Below are 20,567 nucleotides of genomic sequence, written 5' to 3' on the forward strand. Positions count from 1 at the left end.
CTCTTTAGAAACTCCAAACCTTAAGGCCCTAAATGGATTTTTGAAGTGATTTAAAGCTATTTGGAGCTTAGGTAACCATTATGGAGGTAAGATTTAACGTTTTTACCGAATATTTTCCAATTTGATCAGTTAATAACTTCAAATTTAACTTTACTCTAGATTTGGTATTTTTCCCTATTTGGCTTGGATTGAAGAATTTGGAGCTAAGACTAGTGCAATCCAGCTTCTAAGGTATGGGTTTAGCTCATTAATGAAGGATTTGAGCTTGAATAGTTGGATGGCTAAGATTTAGTTAATTGTGTGAAAAATTGGCTTTTTTCAAAGGCTCGGAATAATTAATCTTTTGATATTCTGATGTATTTGAAGGGAGAAACGAAGTTAAATCAACTCATTGGCAAGCTAGATGACGATTGGAGGCTAAGGATTGAAGCTTGGCAAGGAGTGCCTCCTATTGTCACCATGAGTGAGTTTACTTTAAAAAAAAAATGCATTTAATGCATGACTCATAAAAGATGCGCTACACTGGTACTAGATTTTGTACATAGGCCTAGATGAATAAACCTAGGCTAGAGAACAATATACGTGTATATGTATATATGTGATTGTGTTTTGTGATGTAAGCCACATGGGTGGCCTATGTTGTGTAAGTCTATACTAAGAGACCTGTAAACTATGTTGAATGCCTAGGAGTGGATTACCCTAGGTGATTGATATGTCGAGACGATTTGATTAAATAAGGCCTTGGAGACTTAACGACACCTAGAATCTAACTGAGCTTAAGATGATTGAAGCTCAATAAATGTGAATTAAGGTTTGATATAGAAAATGTGAATGATAAAGGCATGATGGCTTTATTTGTAGATTTGTGTTTCCGTCCGAGGGATAAATTTCAAACGTTGATATGATTTTTGGATGGGTGGAGTTTGATGCCTTGTGACTATGTCTGTGCCTTAGGGACAGTGGTAAGTAGGCGGTGGTTGATATCCCGCTGTAGTGTACAATGCCATCCGTTGGGAGATTACTCTGGATGATGATTGTGATGCCATTCGTTAAGATTACTCCAAGTGATGCTGACATCAAGAGTTTACTCTGATCGATGATTTGTTCTTTGTCCATTGCTTCGACAAACACGTGATCTATTTCTTCGTCAGCAACTTTGCCCTGAGTGTGATTTGATTCTCCTTTGATGGCCACCAAGCGTGATCTAATTATGTCCAAGGGAAGACCACTCGTTGATTTGATTTGCATAAGACATGAGATAGCCGTGGAAGGCTTAGATAATTGTGATGTAATTATGATGTGATACTCCAGCGACTAAAGTGTGCTGTGGAGAATGATTCGAATGACTTGATCGGCTTCGAGGGTAAAACTATTGATATAAGTGATGATCTTTAGAGAGATTAAGCATGTTGATATGCCCTTACATGGGAGATTATAGGGATAATGATATGCCCTACATTTGGAGATGTTTACTAGAACATCTAGATGCATGGATGGTGCATATATTTTATATGCGAGTTTAGTATATGTATGGCTTTGTTATCTACACCACTCACTAAGTATTGTAGTACTCACCCATAAATGTACCATGTGCAGATAAATAGACCACGAAGAAGAGTGGCAAAGGTTGTTTGTAGACAAACCGATTTTGGCATCCAGTAGGTCCTCCGTTTCTGTCACTCTACTGAGTTCGTCACGAACTTCCGCATATTATGTAGTCGCAACGTGCCATTTGAACCTATATGTAAAGGTTGTTATATACAAACCCAATTTGAATAGCCAATGTATGGCTTTTTGAATATTTATATGGATTGTACGTCAGGGATAATGTATTTATATTTGAATTTGTTATAAATATTTGATTATAAATCCCTTGGCATATATGTAATATGATTTTGAACTCTGATGCTTGCTTGGGTATAGTGGGCTTGCTTGTTGGGTTAGTAAGCTAGTCATGGCCCTCGAGTTTAGGTTGTGAAAGTCTAGGATTTGTCTACCCTTAACAAAAGCAAATTGATTCTCCCCCAATTATTTGCCCATCAATTTCTTTGGTCTATTGGCCAACACCTTAGCAAGTACCTTATAAATGCTACCCATTAGGCTAATTGGACAGTATTCACCTATTGTAGTAGGATTTTTTACCTTCGAAATTAAGGTGATGAAAGTTTCATCAATCCCATGACAAAGGCTTCCACTATTGTAAAATTCAACAAAAAACCCTAGCACCTCATGCTTAACAATTCCCCATTGCAATTTTTTAAAAAATGAAGTTATATCCATTCGAACCCGTCGTCTTGTTACCATCAAAATCATGCTGAATTTCCCATACCTTTGTCTCCATGAAAGGTTTTTCCAAAGCTTCAGCAAACTCATTTTTCAATCTTCCCATTCCCCATTTCTTGTCAATAAGTTTCATTCTTGCTACCATACAACTGTGTAAAGTGTTTATTGACCTCTTTTTTTTTTTTTAGATGGTTCCTTAATCAACTAACCAATCACCTTAAGACAAACAATTCTGTTGGATTGCCTTCTAGCTAAAGCCATGACATGGAAGTACTTTGTATTCCTGTCGACTTCATTAACCCATTTAACCTTTAACTTTTGTTTCCATTGTCTCTCCTCCGGTCAATACATTGACCATAATTCTACTATTTTCTATTTTTCACTTTTTCCAAAATCCCCCTTTACTTTATACCATTTGGCACCTAAATTGTACAATTCACCTTTCAAGATCTCTATTTTGTGATGACTCTCACTAGGCATCTAAATTATGCAATTCACCTCGACTACCAATCTTGAATTAAAGGTATTAGATTTTTGAGTCCCCATCAGAAAAGAGGACTACGAGTGTTACCTACTTGCACCTTCCCTCATTTATCTTTAGTCAATTGTTTAAAACTACTCTCATCTAACCAATAATTGGAGACCTTAAAAGGTTTAGGTCCCTAATTAGTGTCTTTTCCTCCCAAGACCATTGGGTTATGATCAGATATTAGACATGCTAGGCATTTTTGCACAATATCAATGTAACAATTTAACCAATTAGCATTTACAAGAAATCTATATAACCTACAGAAAGTAGCTTCTTCCTTTTTACTACACCATGTAAATTTTCTGCCAAACAGAGATAAGTCAACCAAAGCAACATCATTTATAAAGTCTGCAAAGGCCTTAGCAATCTTGTGACACCACACCTTCCAATTTTTTCTTCCTCATTCTTAACGGTATTAAAGTCACCCCCATGATCCACCAAATATCCCAAATCTGAATTTCTTGTAGAACAATCGACCAAAACTCACTCTCTTTTGCCTCATCATTAGGTGCCACAACTTTTAGATAAGCCATGTACCTTACCAATGACTGGAATAAAATTTCGATGTAAGAGCTGGTCTTCCATAACAAAGAAATCATCCCGCCATATAGTTAGTAGACCCGCAACACATCCCTCAGATTCAACACAAAACCCATTAATCTTCTTTTTGAACCAAAGTGATTCAAACACATAACAAAACTTGTTATTCAATTTAGTCTTTTGCAAAAACACATCATTTAGTTCATTTTTTTTAATTACATGTCTAATTGACTTCTACTTCTCACCTCTACACAAACCTCTAACATTCCATGTAACAACAATAATTAAAAAAAATTCCACTTTAAGGTAGAGCTCATACCCATTCATCTTGCATGATCATCTTTTTTCTCTCCCTCATCTTCCTTTGGTTACCTCATTGTTTTAATTATGTCTTCCCTCGAGCCCATTAATTCCATTCTTACATTATTACTAACATTCAATACCACTTCGACCTTTAGTAGGTTGGCGTTAGAATTTGAGAAAGGTTCCTTTGTTGTGACACTTACATCAAAATACTACATATTGCTATAAAGGTAAACTGCTTCATTTCCTTTTGTGAATCCCAAATGATTAATATTAAACGTGCACAAAAGATTTGAAAAATTGCACAAATAGGTAGCATTGGGGAAGTGAAGCACAACTGTCAAAAAATAGCCAAAAATCAACCCTAGTGAGGCACATGTGCCCCATGTGCCTCCTTTGCATGCAGACCTTGTTTGGGTATGTATTTGGGTCTTCTTCAACCTCCAATTAGGCCAATTAAACCTACCTAGAACAAAATCAACCCGTTCGATTCTCTTACTATTACTTGTCTAAATTATTAGGGTTTTAAGTAATTTTACCAATTAAACCTATTCAAAACTCGATTAAAGCATTGTTTTATGAAGCCATACTTCAAACTCCATTAAAACAAAGTAAATTGAGATTAATCTATGAATTATTTCAAGTTTCATACCCATGAAAAAACTTAATTTGAACTTCTCATTAACGCTTGATTTTGTGCTTCAAATTCCATTTATTTTGGCCTTTATCACCATAAAATCGATGCCAAACATATTTTACTGTATTCCCCTATGTTTATTCAAATTAAAGCACGTCAATTTGGGACATTTTAGACAAACTCAAGCCTAACTCGAAGACTTATACCCATGGGTATAAGTCCAAAAATTGGCAACACTTGATTTGAAGAAATCGATGGGTTTAATTAAGCTTTATGGCCTTAACAACAATCTTAATTCATCAAGAAATAGTAACCTCAAGGTAATTTTACAAAAACTACATAAAATTAAGTTGTTCTTGGCTTAAAATTGTTAAAACTTGAGACCCTTGGAAAAACCCAATTCCTTATTCACGATTTCAATCAATTAAACTAATTTGATTTAACAAATTCACCATATTATCGATAATTAATCATAAATCAAACATGCAGAATTTAATTGCACTATACGCAAGAGAATTATGAATTTTAATGGTGTAATTACACAAATTCAAAAACCTACATAAGACTTAACATGTAATCATGATTTATGTAATCAATATATAATTTTTTAAGGTTCTAAATCCTAACCGTGGTAACACTTATACCAATTGTTAAACTTTATATATAATTAATTTATGTTTAATCTAACCTTCACCACAATAGGAATTTAGAACACAAAAATTGTACCTAATTTTTTGTCCATGATTTGACGGTGAAAACAATACTAGCTAAATTAACTATTAGGCTTTAACACACTAATGATATGTTTGGTTCACATAATAGAATATAGAGGAATAGAATGACTGTAAAACCCGACCTTATAAACACGTGTCATGACATACATGCACTGAGTAGCAAGTTATTATGCTAGGAAAGCCCATAAGAATAGACAAAACCCGGTATTGTACCTAACGATACACTTGAGTTTATTTAACCTCGAACTAGTTCAAATAGGAATCGTAGGATGAAATTTAATATTTTACAGTCCAGGAATGACTAAAAATGATTGTTCGGAGTTCAAAGGTTCATTTGGGGAAAAATTAAAAATTTTGATGCTCAGGGGCAAAATCGTCATTTTGCCACCTAAGATAATAATTTGATTATGGAGTGAAATTTTTTATCAAGATTAACTATTTGGAGTATAATTTAATGATAGGAAGTGAAAAATTTCAATTCCGGCAATTTTTGAAACATAGGGGCAAAACGGTAATTTTATCACCTAGGGGTAAAATCGTAATTTTCACCACCCAAAACTTGTCAAAATCATAAGATTTATTTATTTTTGGTATGAATAACTATGGTATTTTAAGTGGTGAAAAAATTGAAGTTTAAAGGATGAAATTTTAAAAACGGGCCGATGGAAAAGTGATACATGGCACTTTTTAATGATTTAATATTATTTTAAAGGAAAATCAGCCCATTTAAACCCCACATCAGGTGATGGTCGCCCATAAGGAGAAAATAAGAGAGAAAATAGAGCGAAAAGGAAGAAAAGAGAAAAACCAAAGGAAAACTAGAAAATTCAAAGGAGAATTCGCGCTTTTCGTCCGTTTACGCGTCTAATGGTAAGATTTTTCGACTTTAGCTTGATTTCTACCTTTCCTATGCCTTTGTTTCCATTTAGCATGCTTGAGGAGAGAGATCAAAAAGTGATACCAAGGGCTGGCCAAATTTTAAGGGGAAGGATTTTGAAATTTTTATGTTTTGATTCTTAGTTAAATTGGTAGTTTTAGTTAGTTAAATGTGTATAGAAATCAAATAGGGAAAGAAAGCATGAAATTCTCACAATACCCACCCTTGGCCAAATATTCAGTGATGTACAATGATGATGAACTGATTTTTATTCTAAGAGAAATGAAGAGAAAATGATGAAAAATGGTTAAATGTGATAGAAAAACAAAGTGAAAAATTAACCGAGTTAATGTCCCATTTTTTACCGAATTTTTCAAGGAGGAAAGTGAGCTGATTTTGGTGATTTTAGACGGTTATTGGCTTATATTTAATGGTTAGAAATGTTGGAGAGAAAATGGGACAATTTAGAGCTAAAATGGAACGTGTTAGCAATTTATCGGGTAAAGTGTCAAAAATAGGTTAATACTGCGTTTAAGCCGTTTTGGGCTATTGCATTTCATACCATGCATTATATAGGATTTAAGTCAATTATATAGTGATTTAGCATCAATGTGGTGAATTGTGTAATTTTTGCAATGTGTCTAGGAGGAGAGCCTTCTAGTAAAGGCAAGGAAGTCGTACCCGATGAATAGTGATCGGGGCACCTAGAAAGCATTTAATTTGTACAAACTGTGAGTAAACCTATTATTATTGTAAATTATCTAGAGTTTATTTTTAAATACTCTTTATGTATTTTATGAAACGAAAATGAGATTAAAATTGGACTTTTGATGTTTTAGAAATAAATGTGACAAATAAATATATTGTGTTGATTATCTGAAATAAGAAACTTTTGATCATGAAATTGAGTAATTTGAGGTTGCCAATTGTCTTGAAAAATATATTTTTCTATGAATGACTTATGATATATGAGTATATGTGGTTATATTTTATAATTGCATTGGAAATTTATGTAAGCTGTCTTTTACTATGTAGGCTGGATAAATAAATAAAAGTCACGTTATACTGTCAAATTTTTATTAAAATTGGTGGGTTTAGTCACTGCAGTGACGGGTTTCCGTGGACTGCCTATTAGAGGGGTACGGTAAACCCGGTTGCATAGTTACTCCGGTTGTAGAGGCGATGAGGGTAACTCCCGGAGTAATGTTAGAGCTCACTTCACGTCGAACCCCCACGTGAATGTGTAACTCGGCCAACGCCAAGGAATGGCTTGTTTTCAAAACTAACATGTGTTTAGCATGTAAATATCTTAACAACCTTGACGAACTCGGTTAGATGCCTCGGCCAAGGTATCCCCGAGGACTAGTTTTTGGCTTGAGCCTTGTTTCTAATAAAAGTCATAAGCCTTAACAATTGTTTTGATAAATTACAAATATTTTATGGTTTAAGAAATAAATTGAAAACCTTATTAAATGATTTGTGATTTGTTGTTTAAACTTGCCTCCATTTTACTCGCCTTTAGATATTTATAATAATGTCTGTTTACTCGTTGGGATTGTAAAATCTCACCCATCTCCTTTTCAAATATTTTAGGCCTGTGGTAGCTTGTAGATACCCGATTTTGCCGAGAATTCCAATTGACCCCTCTATCTCACAGACAGTAAATTACTATCACCAACACTTGGTGTATTTATGGGTTATTTGTCATTGTAATTATTATTGTACATTATAACTTTGTAAATTATTGTATGTATGAATTTATTTTACTTTTACGTTACAAAAGATTACTTACACGTGTTTCTATAAATATTATTTTATATAAAAATGCTATGTTTTAATCAATACTTTGAATAGTAATATTTCTCTATAAATCTTTTTTTAAAAAATAAAATAAAATAATTTTTGTCTTTTGATTTACTTGAGCCGAAAACAACTAGTAATTGTTTAAAACGGAATGTTTAACAACAATTGCTCACAGAAAAGGTAAGAAACTGATACGTAAGCCTTAAAGGGTTTCGATTGGTATTTCGGGTAATGAGTGTCAATGGGGACGTCGCGACGATTGTCATGGGCTCGAGGGAGGTTCCGGGTCGTGACAATGACTATTATCTTGGAAAAGAATAAGGTGAAAATAGCTATTATATAATTTGGTTCACGAAATAGAATAGGATAAAAATTGCTATTATGACTTATTCCAATATTTGGTTACTAAAAATAACTTTGGAATAACAAAGGAATAGATGATAAAAAGACAAAAATATCTTTTATTATAATATTTAATTTATAATTTAAAATATTTATTATTTTAATAATTTATTAAAAATAGTAATAAATTGTTATTTAAAATTTTAATATGATTATTTATTTTTATTTTAGAATATTATTAATCTATATTTTATTTAAATATTAATAATTTATAATTAAATATTAATATCATTATTTTATTTTATTCTTTATTTTTNTAATTATTTATAATTTAAATATTAATAATTTATAATTAAATATTAATATCATTATTTTATTTTTTATTTTTAAAATATTAAAATTTAATTTAATTTTAAATTTTTAAATATTATTTTTATAATATATAATTAAAATTTAATTAAAAATTTTAATTTTTTTTATAATATATAATTAAAAACTTAAAACCTTTTTTATTTTAAAAATTTATTTTAATTTTTTCTTTTTTATTTTCTTTCTTCTTGTCAATTAAACGCATATGAGCTATGTGTTCAAATCAAGCTAGCCAAATCCGGTTGTAGGAATCTAGTGAAGAAGCGTTGGATTCGGTGCTCTCGAGGCCAAATGCAATGGGGGACACTGAATCTAGTGCTTTCGCAACCCGATTTGGTCGGGAAATGCCAGATCAGTGCTTCCTACAACCAAATCCAACTATGAAGGTATTAAAACCACCCGCCACCATTGCCTACCACTGTCGTTGTCGCCACCCTCTACAATCCTCCATGGTAAATAAAATTTAGTAAGAGAAAGAGAGAGGGAGATGGGTAGAGAGAATGAAATTGTAAAAATATGAATAAATTATTTTTATATAGTATGGTAATTTTTAAAATGGTATAATGATCAAAAAAGCGCTAAACCATTCAAAAAAAATTCAAATAAAGCCTTATTCTTTTATTACATTCAATCAAGCCCTTATACTTTTTGGATCAAATAAGCTTTGATGACTAATAATTGACTAATTATTATTAGTTAGTCAAAATACTATTTATCATTTTATATTCACATGGTATTGACATGACATTGATGTGAAGGGTAAAAAATGCCAAATGATCATATCATCATGCAAAATTAGCATATTATATCATTATTAATTTTGATTTGTCAGCTTGACACATCATCATTAATTATGATATGTTAGCATGCCACGTTATTACCATACGATATAGAATGACAAATGACATTTTAACTAAATCGATAATTAGTTATAAGGGCTTGTTTGGTTCAAAATTAAAATATAAAAACTTAATTACACACAATAAAAATATAAGGAGTTATTTGAATTTTTTTAAATAGTTTAGAGGTTTTTTTGAATATTATACCCTTTAAAATTGATTAAGGGTATTTTTTTCCCATTAACATTTTTAACCTATTACTTGCCTCCAAGAATAGCCATTACCAAAAGGCAAGGGACGACAATGGTTAGTCCCCTTTTACCTCAATGGCTGGTCTTTAGCTTTAAAGAAGGATTAGGAAGTAGGGAAATGGCTATTCCATTCCCTCCAACTGCTTTGAGATCTTCCTCCACCTTATCAACAACTCGTCAGTGGGTGAGATTTTAATATTTTGTATAGACAAGAAAAGAAACATGGTTTTATCTTTATATAATGAATCTCTTATCCCATTTATCATAAGATTTAAGGTTATTTACACAAACCTATACTATTAATTAAATTGACATATAAATTGAGGCCTTACCCACTTTATTAGATTATATTATGTACTATAATATTATCTTTTTACCAAAATCAAATGAATTAAGCTTGATTTTAATAAAATATAAATAAATTAAATAATATAGTCAAGACATTAATTATTGCTTATAAAAAAACACATTACTTACTCAGAAAAATTCTAACAGCTGTTTGTTGATTGATTGGATTCAATGACTATGAAAGTTTAAAGTGTAGCGTCTGCTTGCTTTTGACATGTCAATTTTCTTTTAGGTTCTTCTTCCAGTTTTTTAGTTTACCAACATCAACATGGCAAGACGAAATCAAAGAATTATTATTATTATTACTATTTTTCTAGAAATCGTAAAAAAGGCATTAGAATAATTGAGGAGGTGGGCCACACACGCTTACTTAAGTCAATGGGTTTAATAAAATACGATAAACAGAAACAGCCTAACGTGTTAGGTGATGGTATGGGGCCCACGGTTGACTTGAGTGCTTTTGATTCCTTCAACCAACTCATGCGCTCTCTCTCTCCTTGGAACCAAAATTACTTATTTCAGATTACTTGTTATAATAATATTCTAATCAATGGGCTCTGGAGTTATTAAATCCTTAAATGAAATTAAAATGTTGTCATATGTTTACTTAGTTTAAGATATTAATTTATTAATACTTTTAAATATAACTTAATATGTGCAACAAGTTTTTAACTCTATTTGTAGAGTTTACACCTTGAATACAATTTACGTACTTTTCGCATTAAGCACGCACTTAAATCTTTTTTTCTTTTTCAAATTCTAATTGTTGCGATTACCATTTAGAGGCAAAAATTAAAGTTTTATGACATGTTAATAACACTAATAAGATGATGTTTGGTATGAGATAATCTCTTAAATTTTAATGAAATTTATTTGCTGTAATTACATTATTGTATGTCGGAACAATTTGAGAATATTATGTAAGAATTAATTTAAAAAGTGATTATAGCATTGTTTTGAGAAATTATTTAAATTCTATTTAAAAGCATGGCAAAGTTTTAGTATCGAAGAGAAGCAATGTTAAAAATTATTTGATGTTCGAGTATTTGATTAATTGATTAGTGTATAATCGTTTATTTAAAAAATAAAGTTTTGAATATCTTTTTTCTCAATTCAAAAAAATAATTTTTGAAAATCATTTGATGATGTGTACAAAAACAAGTTATTTGTCAAAATTTTTAATCTTTGTAAGCAAACTTTCACTTTTTAACTAGTCCAATTAAGAGGTAGCTTAGGTGGCCTTAATTTGTACGAAAATATGCTTATGCTTTGTCTTTGGCGTTTGGAGAATTATACTGATCAAAATTGATTCATGACTTGTAATTCCCTGTATCCCAGTAGAGGATTATTGTTTTATAAATTTTTCTTTCAAAAAAAAATAGAAATTGTTATTCTTATTTTAAACAATTATACTATCAATAAGATTTATTTAAAATTTTTGTTTTTACACAACCACGTTAAAACTTGGACAAAGCACCTGTGAAAGAAAGCTAGCAGTACTGGCACTTACCGGGAGGAGGGCCCAGTAAAATGGTATTGACAGCTTGGGGTATATCTTGTAGTGATTCTGGGCAACAGGTCAGAGTCAAGCAACTTGGTACATGTTGAGGCTAACTTTACTTGAAGCTTGGAATCAAATAAAACAAATAAGCATGGGATGTGAGTTTCTTCATAAACCGCATGAGACGACATTTTTATTTTCAAAAATGGGAATGAAACAGAGAATGTTTTAACAATTTCTTGCATAACACATAAGTAATTAGCGGCAATCAATTGTCCAAGTGGGAAAGAAGGAAACAAACAATGGTTGATCTTGACAGCCTAATTGTTAAATCAAGATAAGTTAATTATGAATGGAAATTCTATTTTTAAGTGTTAAGTTTTGTATCTTATTATATCGTAGCATAAAGTATAATTTTTTTTAAATTAATTATAAATATTATGTATACTTATAAAATAAAAAGTTTTAAAAATATTAAAATATTCATAAGATTAAAAAATATATCGCATAAATTGACAAGATGATTGCGTTTTAATATAAATTCTCAATATGTATGTATATATATATATTTTTAAATAAGAGGTATATTCCATAATAATTTACAAATATTTGATATTTTCAATTTCTATTATTTTTAGAAGAAAAACTTAAAATACTCACTTTCAAAGAGTCAGACTTTAGGCTTCGGTTATTAAAAGAGACACTGAATAAGAGAAAAAAATGGCTAAGAGATAATCTTTTGTCTTTAGTCAATTAATTTCTATTTTTTCTTTTGCCTCAAATATGAAGTTCTAGGAAGCTCCTACAAGCCTAAAGCCATACAAAGAAAGGTTTGACTTTTTAAACTATTACCAAAGAAAAAATACTGTGCTGATGGATACACATAAGCTGCATCGTCGGTCGATACACTTTCAATAATTAATTAAATATAATGAATTTATCTATGCATAGAACTTTTTAATTATATTATATTATATTATAGTATATGGTACACTATTTTTGTAAGAGAATGATAACTAGGCTTAACAATGAAAGCACTTGGAAAATTTATGAGACAAATCAAAAATTTGTGAAAGTGAGATCTGACTTGGGTTCCTACTGTCAGGTGTAGTACATAGTTGCGGCTGCAACAACATTCCCCAGTTGGCATTGATTGCCTTTGGCGATTACAATCGAGAATCCTAATTAAAACCCACTGGAGCTATGATAATGAACGATGTCTGGAATGATTACATCGTAAAATTTAAACAAAAAAAAAAAAGCAGCCCAAGTGGGATCATCACTTGACAAGAATTGCAAATGCCACAAGTTTATCCAAAATGGAACCCACCGTTGAGGTTTTGGCGATGCTGGCTCAAAATCTGGCTACACCGCCAGTGACAGAAATGCATGCTTATGCATTAAAAATGAATTTATACTTTCATGATCCACCTGAAAATTTCCTGAACAACTTCACTTAACCCCACAAGATTTACCCTTTGGCCCACGTAGGGGTGACTAGCATTTGGTGTGGGATTATGAAATTTGGTAAACATCACAAAGATAGCGACCAAATTAGTTTATCTTAAAAGTTTGCTACTACAACTGAAATTCACTACTTTGTTCAGCAGCCACTAATGAAATTAACTCATGATTCTATCATCACATTGAGCGATACCTATTTTGTCAGTATCTCTTTGTGAGCTTTGAATGAGAGAATCACATTCCAAACCAAAGCAATGAAATTTGCAGCAAGGACCTGAAAATGGAACAATGACGGATTTTAGCAATAGGATGAGAGTCAAAGAAATCATGGAGCCAAAAGAGAGATGATAGTTAGGGATTAGACATAAGTCCGGTGTTTAATTCTTACTAAAGAGCAAAGGTAGCAAATAGCTTAAGGCCCAAATGACCATACACAGGCATGGAAAATTCTTTCAGAGTATTATAAGTATACACGTCTAAAAGAACCAAATGCATCAAGGGTTCTAGCTTGCTTATAGATTGTTCTAAATATAAATAATTATAATTAAAAACAAACTCTATCTATCGTCATGTAAATGATCATTTTAATCTTAATAATCTCAGACCATTGCCCTGCGCTAGAGCTCAATAGAAGATAATAAACAAGCATCTTTCAATTAATGGGCTTGACATTTGGCTTTGAAATTTACCTTTGTGGGACATCAAGATTGAAAAGAATATAATTGTTTTGGGACATAGTAAGAATAGAAAGAACATCAAACCAAAGTCAAGTAAGAGAATAAGAAAGAACACATTCATAGTAATTAACCAAGCAAACTTCTTCAAAGCTTCTGCATCAAAACCACTAACATGACTCGTATCCAATGCCTGGATATAATGATTGGCACCTTAATGTTTTTTCTAATTACTTTCATCTCAAATTCTATCAGCACATTTAACTTGATTTACAATTGAGTCATTCCAAGTTAACCCTCTCAACATGGAATGACCCTAATTAACAACCATATTCATAGTGCCTGACTTTGTTTTTAGCATGATTCATTCCTCACCTCCTTTAACCAATCAAGAAAAATACCAGTTTAACTCAATTTATATCTAAGAATTATTTGAAATTAAAAAACTATTTGAAAACTTTACTCTTGTTAAGAAGAATTAAATTCTGCCAAAATATATACAATATAGAGCAACTTAGTAGGTTGATTTTATGTTAATAAACATTTTAACAGATTAATCATGTTAATTTTGAGTTAGACATGTCAAGCCACACAATCTTTGTTAAAGTGGTCATGCACATTATGTTACCAGTTCAATAACCCAGTCAAGTTTATGTTAGACAGTTCTGATTCAATGGCCCACCAACAGGTAAGCTTGGTAGGAAGCCTTTTCATCCTCACTTTGCAAATTCCAAATCATCCAGCCAGCGTTAAAAATGATAAATGATAATAGGATGAAATTTTAATAAAATGAAAATAGCTCCACCTGAAATTGCTGTGGGACAAATCGGAAGTTGAGAAATTGGAAAGGTATCCACAGCTGCCAATTCGCAAGAACAGCAGAAAACCACTCCTACAAGGTGAAAATTTTCCGTGAGAGAGAGCAAAACTGGGGAAAGCCATCAAAAACCAACTTCAAGGAATGCATAAATATTTAAGGTAAGGCATGTGCCCATGTATTAATACCACCTGTTGAAGTTTGGGTACAACTTGCGAAGGCCTTCCTTCTAGTGTCACCAATGTAGATAAGAAAACTCCAATAAATATAGGAGAAAAGAGAAACTGCAATATATTGCACAAGAGTTAGAGAAATATTTGAATGTTTTGCAGATGTAGTAAGAGAGACAGCTCACCTGATCTAGTAAAAGCCGCAGGAAAGCACCTGATGCTCCAGGCAATTTAACCAAGTTACTTAGACATAAATACCTGCAAAGAACCAAGAATAATGTATTGAAGAGAAAGAAATCTGACAAGCAGAAACAAGTCATTTCTAATTACAATAATCATGGTGCATATGATGCCCCAAAATGAAATCCTCATGATACAAGTCATTGATCTTATTAACACTCTTCTGCAGTAACTTTGATAGAAAATGGGAAGATTTGTTAAGCATGCATAAAAGCATCGCATTGTAAAAGTAAACAAACAATACAATTAAGAAACTACAAACTAAATTACTAAAACAATAAAGCACTAGAGATAACTAATAAATTAGGTAGACATGAGAACACATAAAGCATTAATTGTGAAGCATTACCAGAAATGCAATGTAGGGCCCACTAACACCAATCCCAACAGTGTAAACAGAAATGTCCTTTTCACGTCTAGTGATGGCACATGATCAATTGCAAGCTGAAGCCAAAATATTTACTGTTAAATCAAGTCATGCCTAATATTGTATTAATAATAAAGATACAGTAATTTATGAATTAAACTGACATTTATATCAAAAAACTAGCCAACTCCATTTACATTAGTAATGAAAGATACAGTAAAGAATGATTTAAACTGAGATTTGATTCCCAAGAAAAGCCGACAACACATTCCAATTGATGTTCCATGAAAGCTCCCAACTCAGCTTCCCATCATTGGACATCCAATTTGAGGCAGGGGAATCAACCTTAGAATGCCTCCTAAACACCTTTGGAGGCTGCTTCCAGTGTAGCCCATCACCCTTATTTCCACACTCTCCACCTTTAAAGCACGATATACTTCTCTCTTATTGTGCATCATCCTGTGAGATTGCCACTAAGACAACAACATTGCTTAGGCACTATCATCTTTCTTTCTTCCTTTCTGTTTTATCTTCTCTTTTCTTGTTCCATCTCAGAGATTTCTCACTTCTCTCTCTGCAATCTTCCCAAGATACTTGCCTTTCTCTCTCCTCAACCACAAGTTGTTGTCCAGTCATGCTGACATGTTTGTAGGTTTTTTACTGTGTCAAACACAGATCCCAAATCATGTTTGTAGGAGAGAAATTCTTTTAAGTGGCCGCAACAAAGGATTATTCGAGGGGGGCTGAAATAAGGAAAGGAGATAGAGAGCCCAGCCCCATTGCTCCTAGTGCAAATCAAGAAGAATTTATATTGCCAACATTAGTTGTCCCAACAAAAGACTTAATCATTCCAGAGGAATTCAGTAATTCAACAATATATGATGTCATCCTTGCTGCCATCTATAGAGATGAGCAAGCACTCTCAATTGCTTCCAAGCTGAGAATAAAGGGTTAGCTCAAGTAGTATTACTGCTAATTCATTTCAAAACTAGAGGTTAAGTTTTTGCCGACAAGGAGAGTACAATGCTACCAACAAAAGGTCAAGAAAAGTCAGGATAATGTTCCATGAAAATCTGCAATAATCGCCTATGTTTGACATCAGACTAATTTAGGACCTTATTTGAGCTGGTATAGACATTATTCTCATGTTTGTCTGCTTCTTTATAAAATCTGGAATGTTGTTGGTTTCTTTTTCCATTCAAATGTTAAGGGTATCTGTTGAATTTCAAAGTGTGCTAGAAATTACAAATTTTGACTTCATCTACTTATTAAAATTTCTTACTTTACCACGGTCTATTTTTTTTTTTTATAATCATGCTCTTTACTTTTGCTTCAGCAGTTGTTTTTGCATAGATCCCTTTATAGATTCTTATTTTGAAGATAAGTAGAACTTGGTATATAAGCACGCAACTTCTTTCACTAGGTGGGTGTTTGGCCTGCTTTTAAATTGGCTTCTCTGCTAAAAAAGCTAAAGCTAGGCATTTGCCACCACTAAAATAACTTATCTCAGAAGCTCAAAACTGCTTTTAGATCATTAAAATTTGAAGCCACTATTTATAGCTTCTTTTAAAGAGGTAATAAACTTTTTCTTCCTGCTTTACCTTCAAAATTTCCTAATATTACAAAGCATCAAACCAAATAAATCTTCGCCCAGTTAGTTCTTTTATAGTCTTTCTTTTTCCTAATTATCAAACAAAATAACGTGGCTTGAGATATTCAATCACTAGTACGATAAGTATATAAGCAATTTTTTTTACTTGATTTATTTTTGCTGTCAAAAATTAGATTAATTAGTTTTATTTTATATTCATATTTGAATCATTATTCTTTTGTTTTATTTTTTCCTTTTAATTTTTTAGAAAGACACCATACTATTCCAAAAAAAAAAAAAGGCCAATCAACCTTCCTAACTATAAAATGTGCTTTGTCATTTTAATTATAAATATACTTTATTTAAACTTTCTTTCTTGTAATTTTAGTACTTAGTATTTTCACAAAATCATTATTGAAAAGCTTTCTACATCCTATTGCATCAAGCTTACAAAATGCTGTTTCATCTGTCCTTTATAGAACTTCTTGAACAGCTCTACTCCAACAACACTTTTGCTAAAAGATTCAGACAGACCAAACAGGCCCTTGACAGAGCAAAAGTTCATGAGAATTTTGGCTGCTATTATGACGTAGTTTCTGATTCTATAAAACAACCCTAACCCTAAGTGTAAGGCATAGATATCTTTCATCTTTTGCTTTTATTTCCAGCTTCAATTCTTATCAAATTTTTTAAATTTTCATTCATTACACCAAACCAAAAGCACATGAATGCAACCATCAAATTTCAACCATAAACCATTTCACATTCCCTAAAAGGCAAGAACACGTTTGGTTACTGTTTGTATCATTAGTAACCATCTTAGATCAATCAATGAATCCTCATTGTCTTATCCATTTCAAGCTTCGAAATCACCATTTCTTGCTCACTATGACCAATTTTGCCTAATTTTATTCAACCCCTGCTCTGTTATACATCACATTATCTCCTGTTAACATTGCTTGTGAATAATTTATTAATCACATAAATACATCACTTAGCATAAAAGAACAGTGAAGCAATCATTTTGTTGCATTTAGTCAAAAACGACAATGAAATCAAGTGAAACTAGGAAACCAGATGGAAAACCAGGAGGAAAATTGCACACACTGCATATTCATTGTAGGTGGCACGTAGAAATTTTACCTGGCAAATTAAATCCCCGATAAAAGTCAAAAGTGCAGATGTCACAGCTTTTGTGAACACAGGATACTTTGCTAGAAGAGCTAAATACCTGTAAAATAACTTAAGCAAATCAAATACTTGGGGGTAAGGTCCATCACCTAACTAAAAGATAACAAATAAATACTTTGGCAACCTCAAGTAGGACTTTAGCATAAAAGTCTTGCAAAAGGATTTTTTCATTTTCGTACATGAGATGTCCTCCACTAAGGTTCCATAACAACAGAACAAACACACTGCTCAACTAGCATCACATAGGAGGTTAATGTTTTAAGAAACTTAAGTAACTGCTGCACAAAAAAAAAAAAAAAAAGACATTATTATCAAAAAAGTTTCCACTATTTTTGCTCTCATAAATGTGTGAAGCTATCAGCTTAAGCATCCCAATGAACTTTAGGTATGAAGCTTAAAATTTTTTTTTTTGCTCCTGCTTATTCAATTTTATGCAATATTTTTCAGAACTCAAATCTGATAGAGAATGTAAAATTTAATCACATAGTGTCCTACATCATATACATACGACACTAGAGCCTTGTGTGTGTGTGTGTTTGTCTATATATATATATATATATACTTTAATTGTTTGTTCAATTTAAGATCTTGGCAAATTTTTTGAACCTTCTTTTTGGGTAAAACTAATTAGTTCACCATATGTTAGTTTTTCATAGGAATAATTCCCTTAAAGTTTCCTCTAATTTGGTTTCTTACCTTTTCTCCTAATAGTTTAGAAAGACCAGCTAAGAACATGTTTGGTCTAGACTTCTACCAATAGATATTTTAACAACATCATCATGGTATTGGTTTATTTTCTCTAATTCTGTATTTCTTATAGGGGATGGATTTACGGCTTTGGTTCAATACCCATTCTCTAGGAAGGTTGACTGCATGCCATTTAATGGCTTTTGAAATGACTACATTTCACCTAGTCATGTAAGTTTGGAAGAATTTATTAGTGTTCATGTCACGGTTATTTGTCATGGACAAGTATGTTGTAGACATCAGTGTATACATATATATATATATAACCCAATGATGGCTTTCAACAATGATAATTGGCACTATCATCCACCCATATTTTTTGTTTTGTATATTTATCCAACCAATTTTTGATAGCCTGTCAGTAGTCTAGGTATCATCCTAGAGGAGCCAATGACCCATTTGGTTCTTACTTAGAAATAGCAAAATCTTTCCAGACCGAAACGGGCACTTGCTCAAAACCTGACACAAGCTAAGCCAGATTAACTTAGTCAATAATTGAAACATGAAGTGCACCAATTGTATTTGTCAAACGTTGTAGGGCTAATATTTAAAAATAAAGATCCGGGTCATTGAGGAATTTGTAGAATTCTTTTTTTGTGAGTGAGCATTTCCTCTCTTTCTTCTTCTCTTCTCTCTATTCTAAAATGTCTCTGAATACATAAACAGCATAGGAACAGCACCAATAACCTGCTTTATTCTAGTTGTGCAGGTGAGCTTGCCTACATTCATCATTATAATCAAGGTATCCAAGATGTACATTGTGAGTTTAAGCCACAGAAAATTTCTAATCAAGCAACCTAATAACAAGCATTTCTATGAACATTCACCAAAAGAATAATATAACCAAAACCCCGCACCATTGGTATCAATAAAATTCTGATTCTATCAAATTTCAAAAACAGCAGAAAAAGGCCGAAAAGAGCGAAATGATACTATTATAAATTAAAAAGGCCGTAGTTCAATACCATGAAAGCAAGGACCAATCATTTCTTCCACCATTTCCATCGGCGCCTTCACCTTTGCCACCAGAATTCTCATCACCGGAGCCTCCGAATCCACCAATCCCACGGGACCCACCATCCGAAACTGCTGAAACCCGGAAACAATCAAAACCCAACTGCCCAGCTCCCGTTTTGCGACTACCAAACTCCTTAAACCCATGAGTAGAACTCAAAAAAAATGAATAGGAGCGGCTCTTAAACCCTCTTACCAGAAATCTAGTTTGGCGTGCAGAAAGGCACAAGTTTTTGGAAGAAAAACTCATAATACTGTACAAGCGAGGGAATGTGCGGGTAAGTGCCACAGAATTCGGGACCATGGTGGCAATTCTCAAACGACTTGAAAAACTTGAAGAGTGTTTTTCTGCTTTTATGTCTATGGCTGTGGTGATTGTTACAGTCTTACTGAGTTTCGGAAGGATAGGCTTCGCAAAGTGGAATACACGGGGCATACATAGCCTTCTCGCTCGTTTTAAATTTTAAAGTTTCAATTAAAGCAGCCAGCCCAGTTACACTTTTGACCCCCAAGAACTTTTATGTTTACCACGACCATTTGGTTTTTTATTTTTTTTGAAACAAATCGGACCGGCTGGGCGGACTGGGTGAACTAGGAATCGATTATGTGTGGGGTTCGATTAGGATATCAAACGTTGAGAAATTGAACTGTCAAAAATCGATGAGTCATCGATTGAATTGATTTGGTGGCGCTTTTAATTGGTTAAATTAGTTTTTTTTTGTCCTTAAAAAAATTACTTTTATTTTTTGAGATGGAATATTTGAATAATACCATATGAGTAGAATTTTTGAGAATTAGTAGTTTCTATAATGTTGGACTCTTTGCTGCAGTAGGCTGTGATTTAAAAACACGGTAAATTCTTGAAACTGGACTCATCACGTGTAGTGCATAACAGGAATCGCAGAGACATGAGTGGTTGCGTGTAGGAGGGACTTC

The 20,567-nt window shown here is 32.5% G+C and overlaps 1 protein-coding gene across 1 annotated transcript; it reads right to left on the reverse strand.

The window, feature by feature from the left end:
* On the reverse strand, nt 12,666-20,099 carry LOC18598578 (PXMP2/4 family protein 3). Its single transcript, XM_007028153.2, has 7 exons — nt 19,583-20,099; nt 17,823-17,910; nt 15,071-15,165; nt 14,667-14,739; nt 14,503-14,595; nt 14,300-14,386; nt 12,666-13,094 (listed from the first exon to the last, which is right to left on the reverse strand). The coding sequence occupies exons 1-7, from the start codon at nt 20,065-20,067 to the stop codon at nt 13,014-13,016; spliced, it is 1,002 nt and encodes a 333-aa protein (XP_007028215.2). The 5' UTR covers nt 20,068-20,099; the 3' UTR covers nt 12,666-13,013.

The sequence above is a fragment of the Theobroma cacao genome, chromosome 5 (genome assembly GCF_000208745.1).
Source record: "Theobroma cacao cultivar B97-61/B2 chromosome 5, Criollo_cocoa_genome_V2, whole genome shotgun sequence".
NCBI lineage: Eukaryota > Viridiplantae > Streptophyta > Magnoliopsida > Malvales > Malvaceae > Theobroma > Theobroma cacao.

What these genes read in the sequence shown, in the direction of transcription:
- LOC18598578 (XM_007028153.2), bottom strand. Translation starts at nt 20,067, where the DNA reads ATGCCCCGTGTATTCCACTTTGCGAAGCCTATCCTTCCGAAACTCAGT. An exon ending in TCGGGGATTTAATTTGCCAG is followed by an intron (nt 15,166 to 17,822) that starts GTAAAATTTCTA and finishes TTTTGGCTTCAG; the next exon opens with CTTGCAATTGATCATGTGCC. An exon ending in GGCCCTACATTGCATTTCTG is followed by an intron (nt 14,740 to 15,070) that starts GTAATGCTTCAC and finishes GGTTCTTTGCAG; the next exon opens with GTATTTATGTCTAAGTAACT.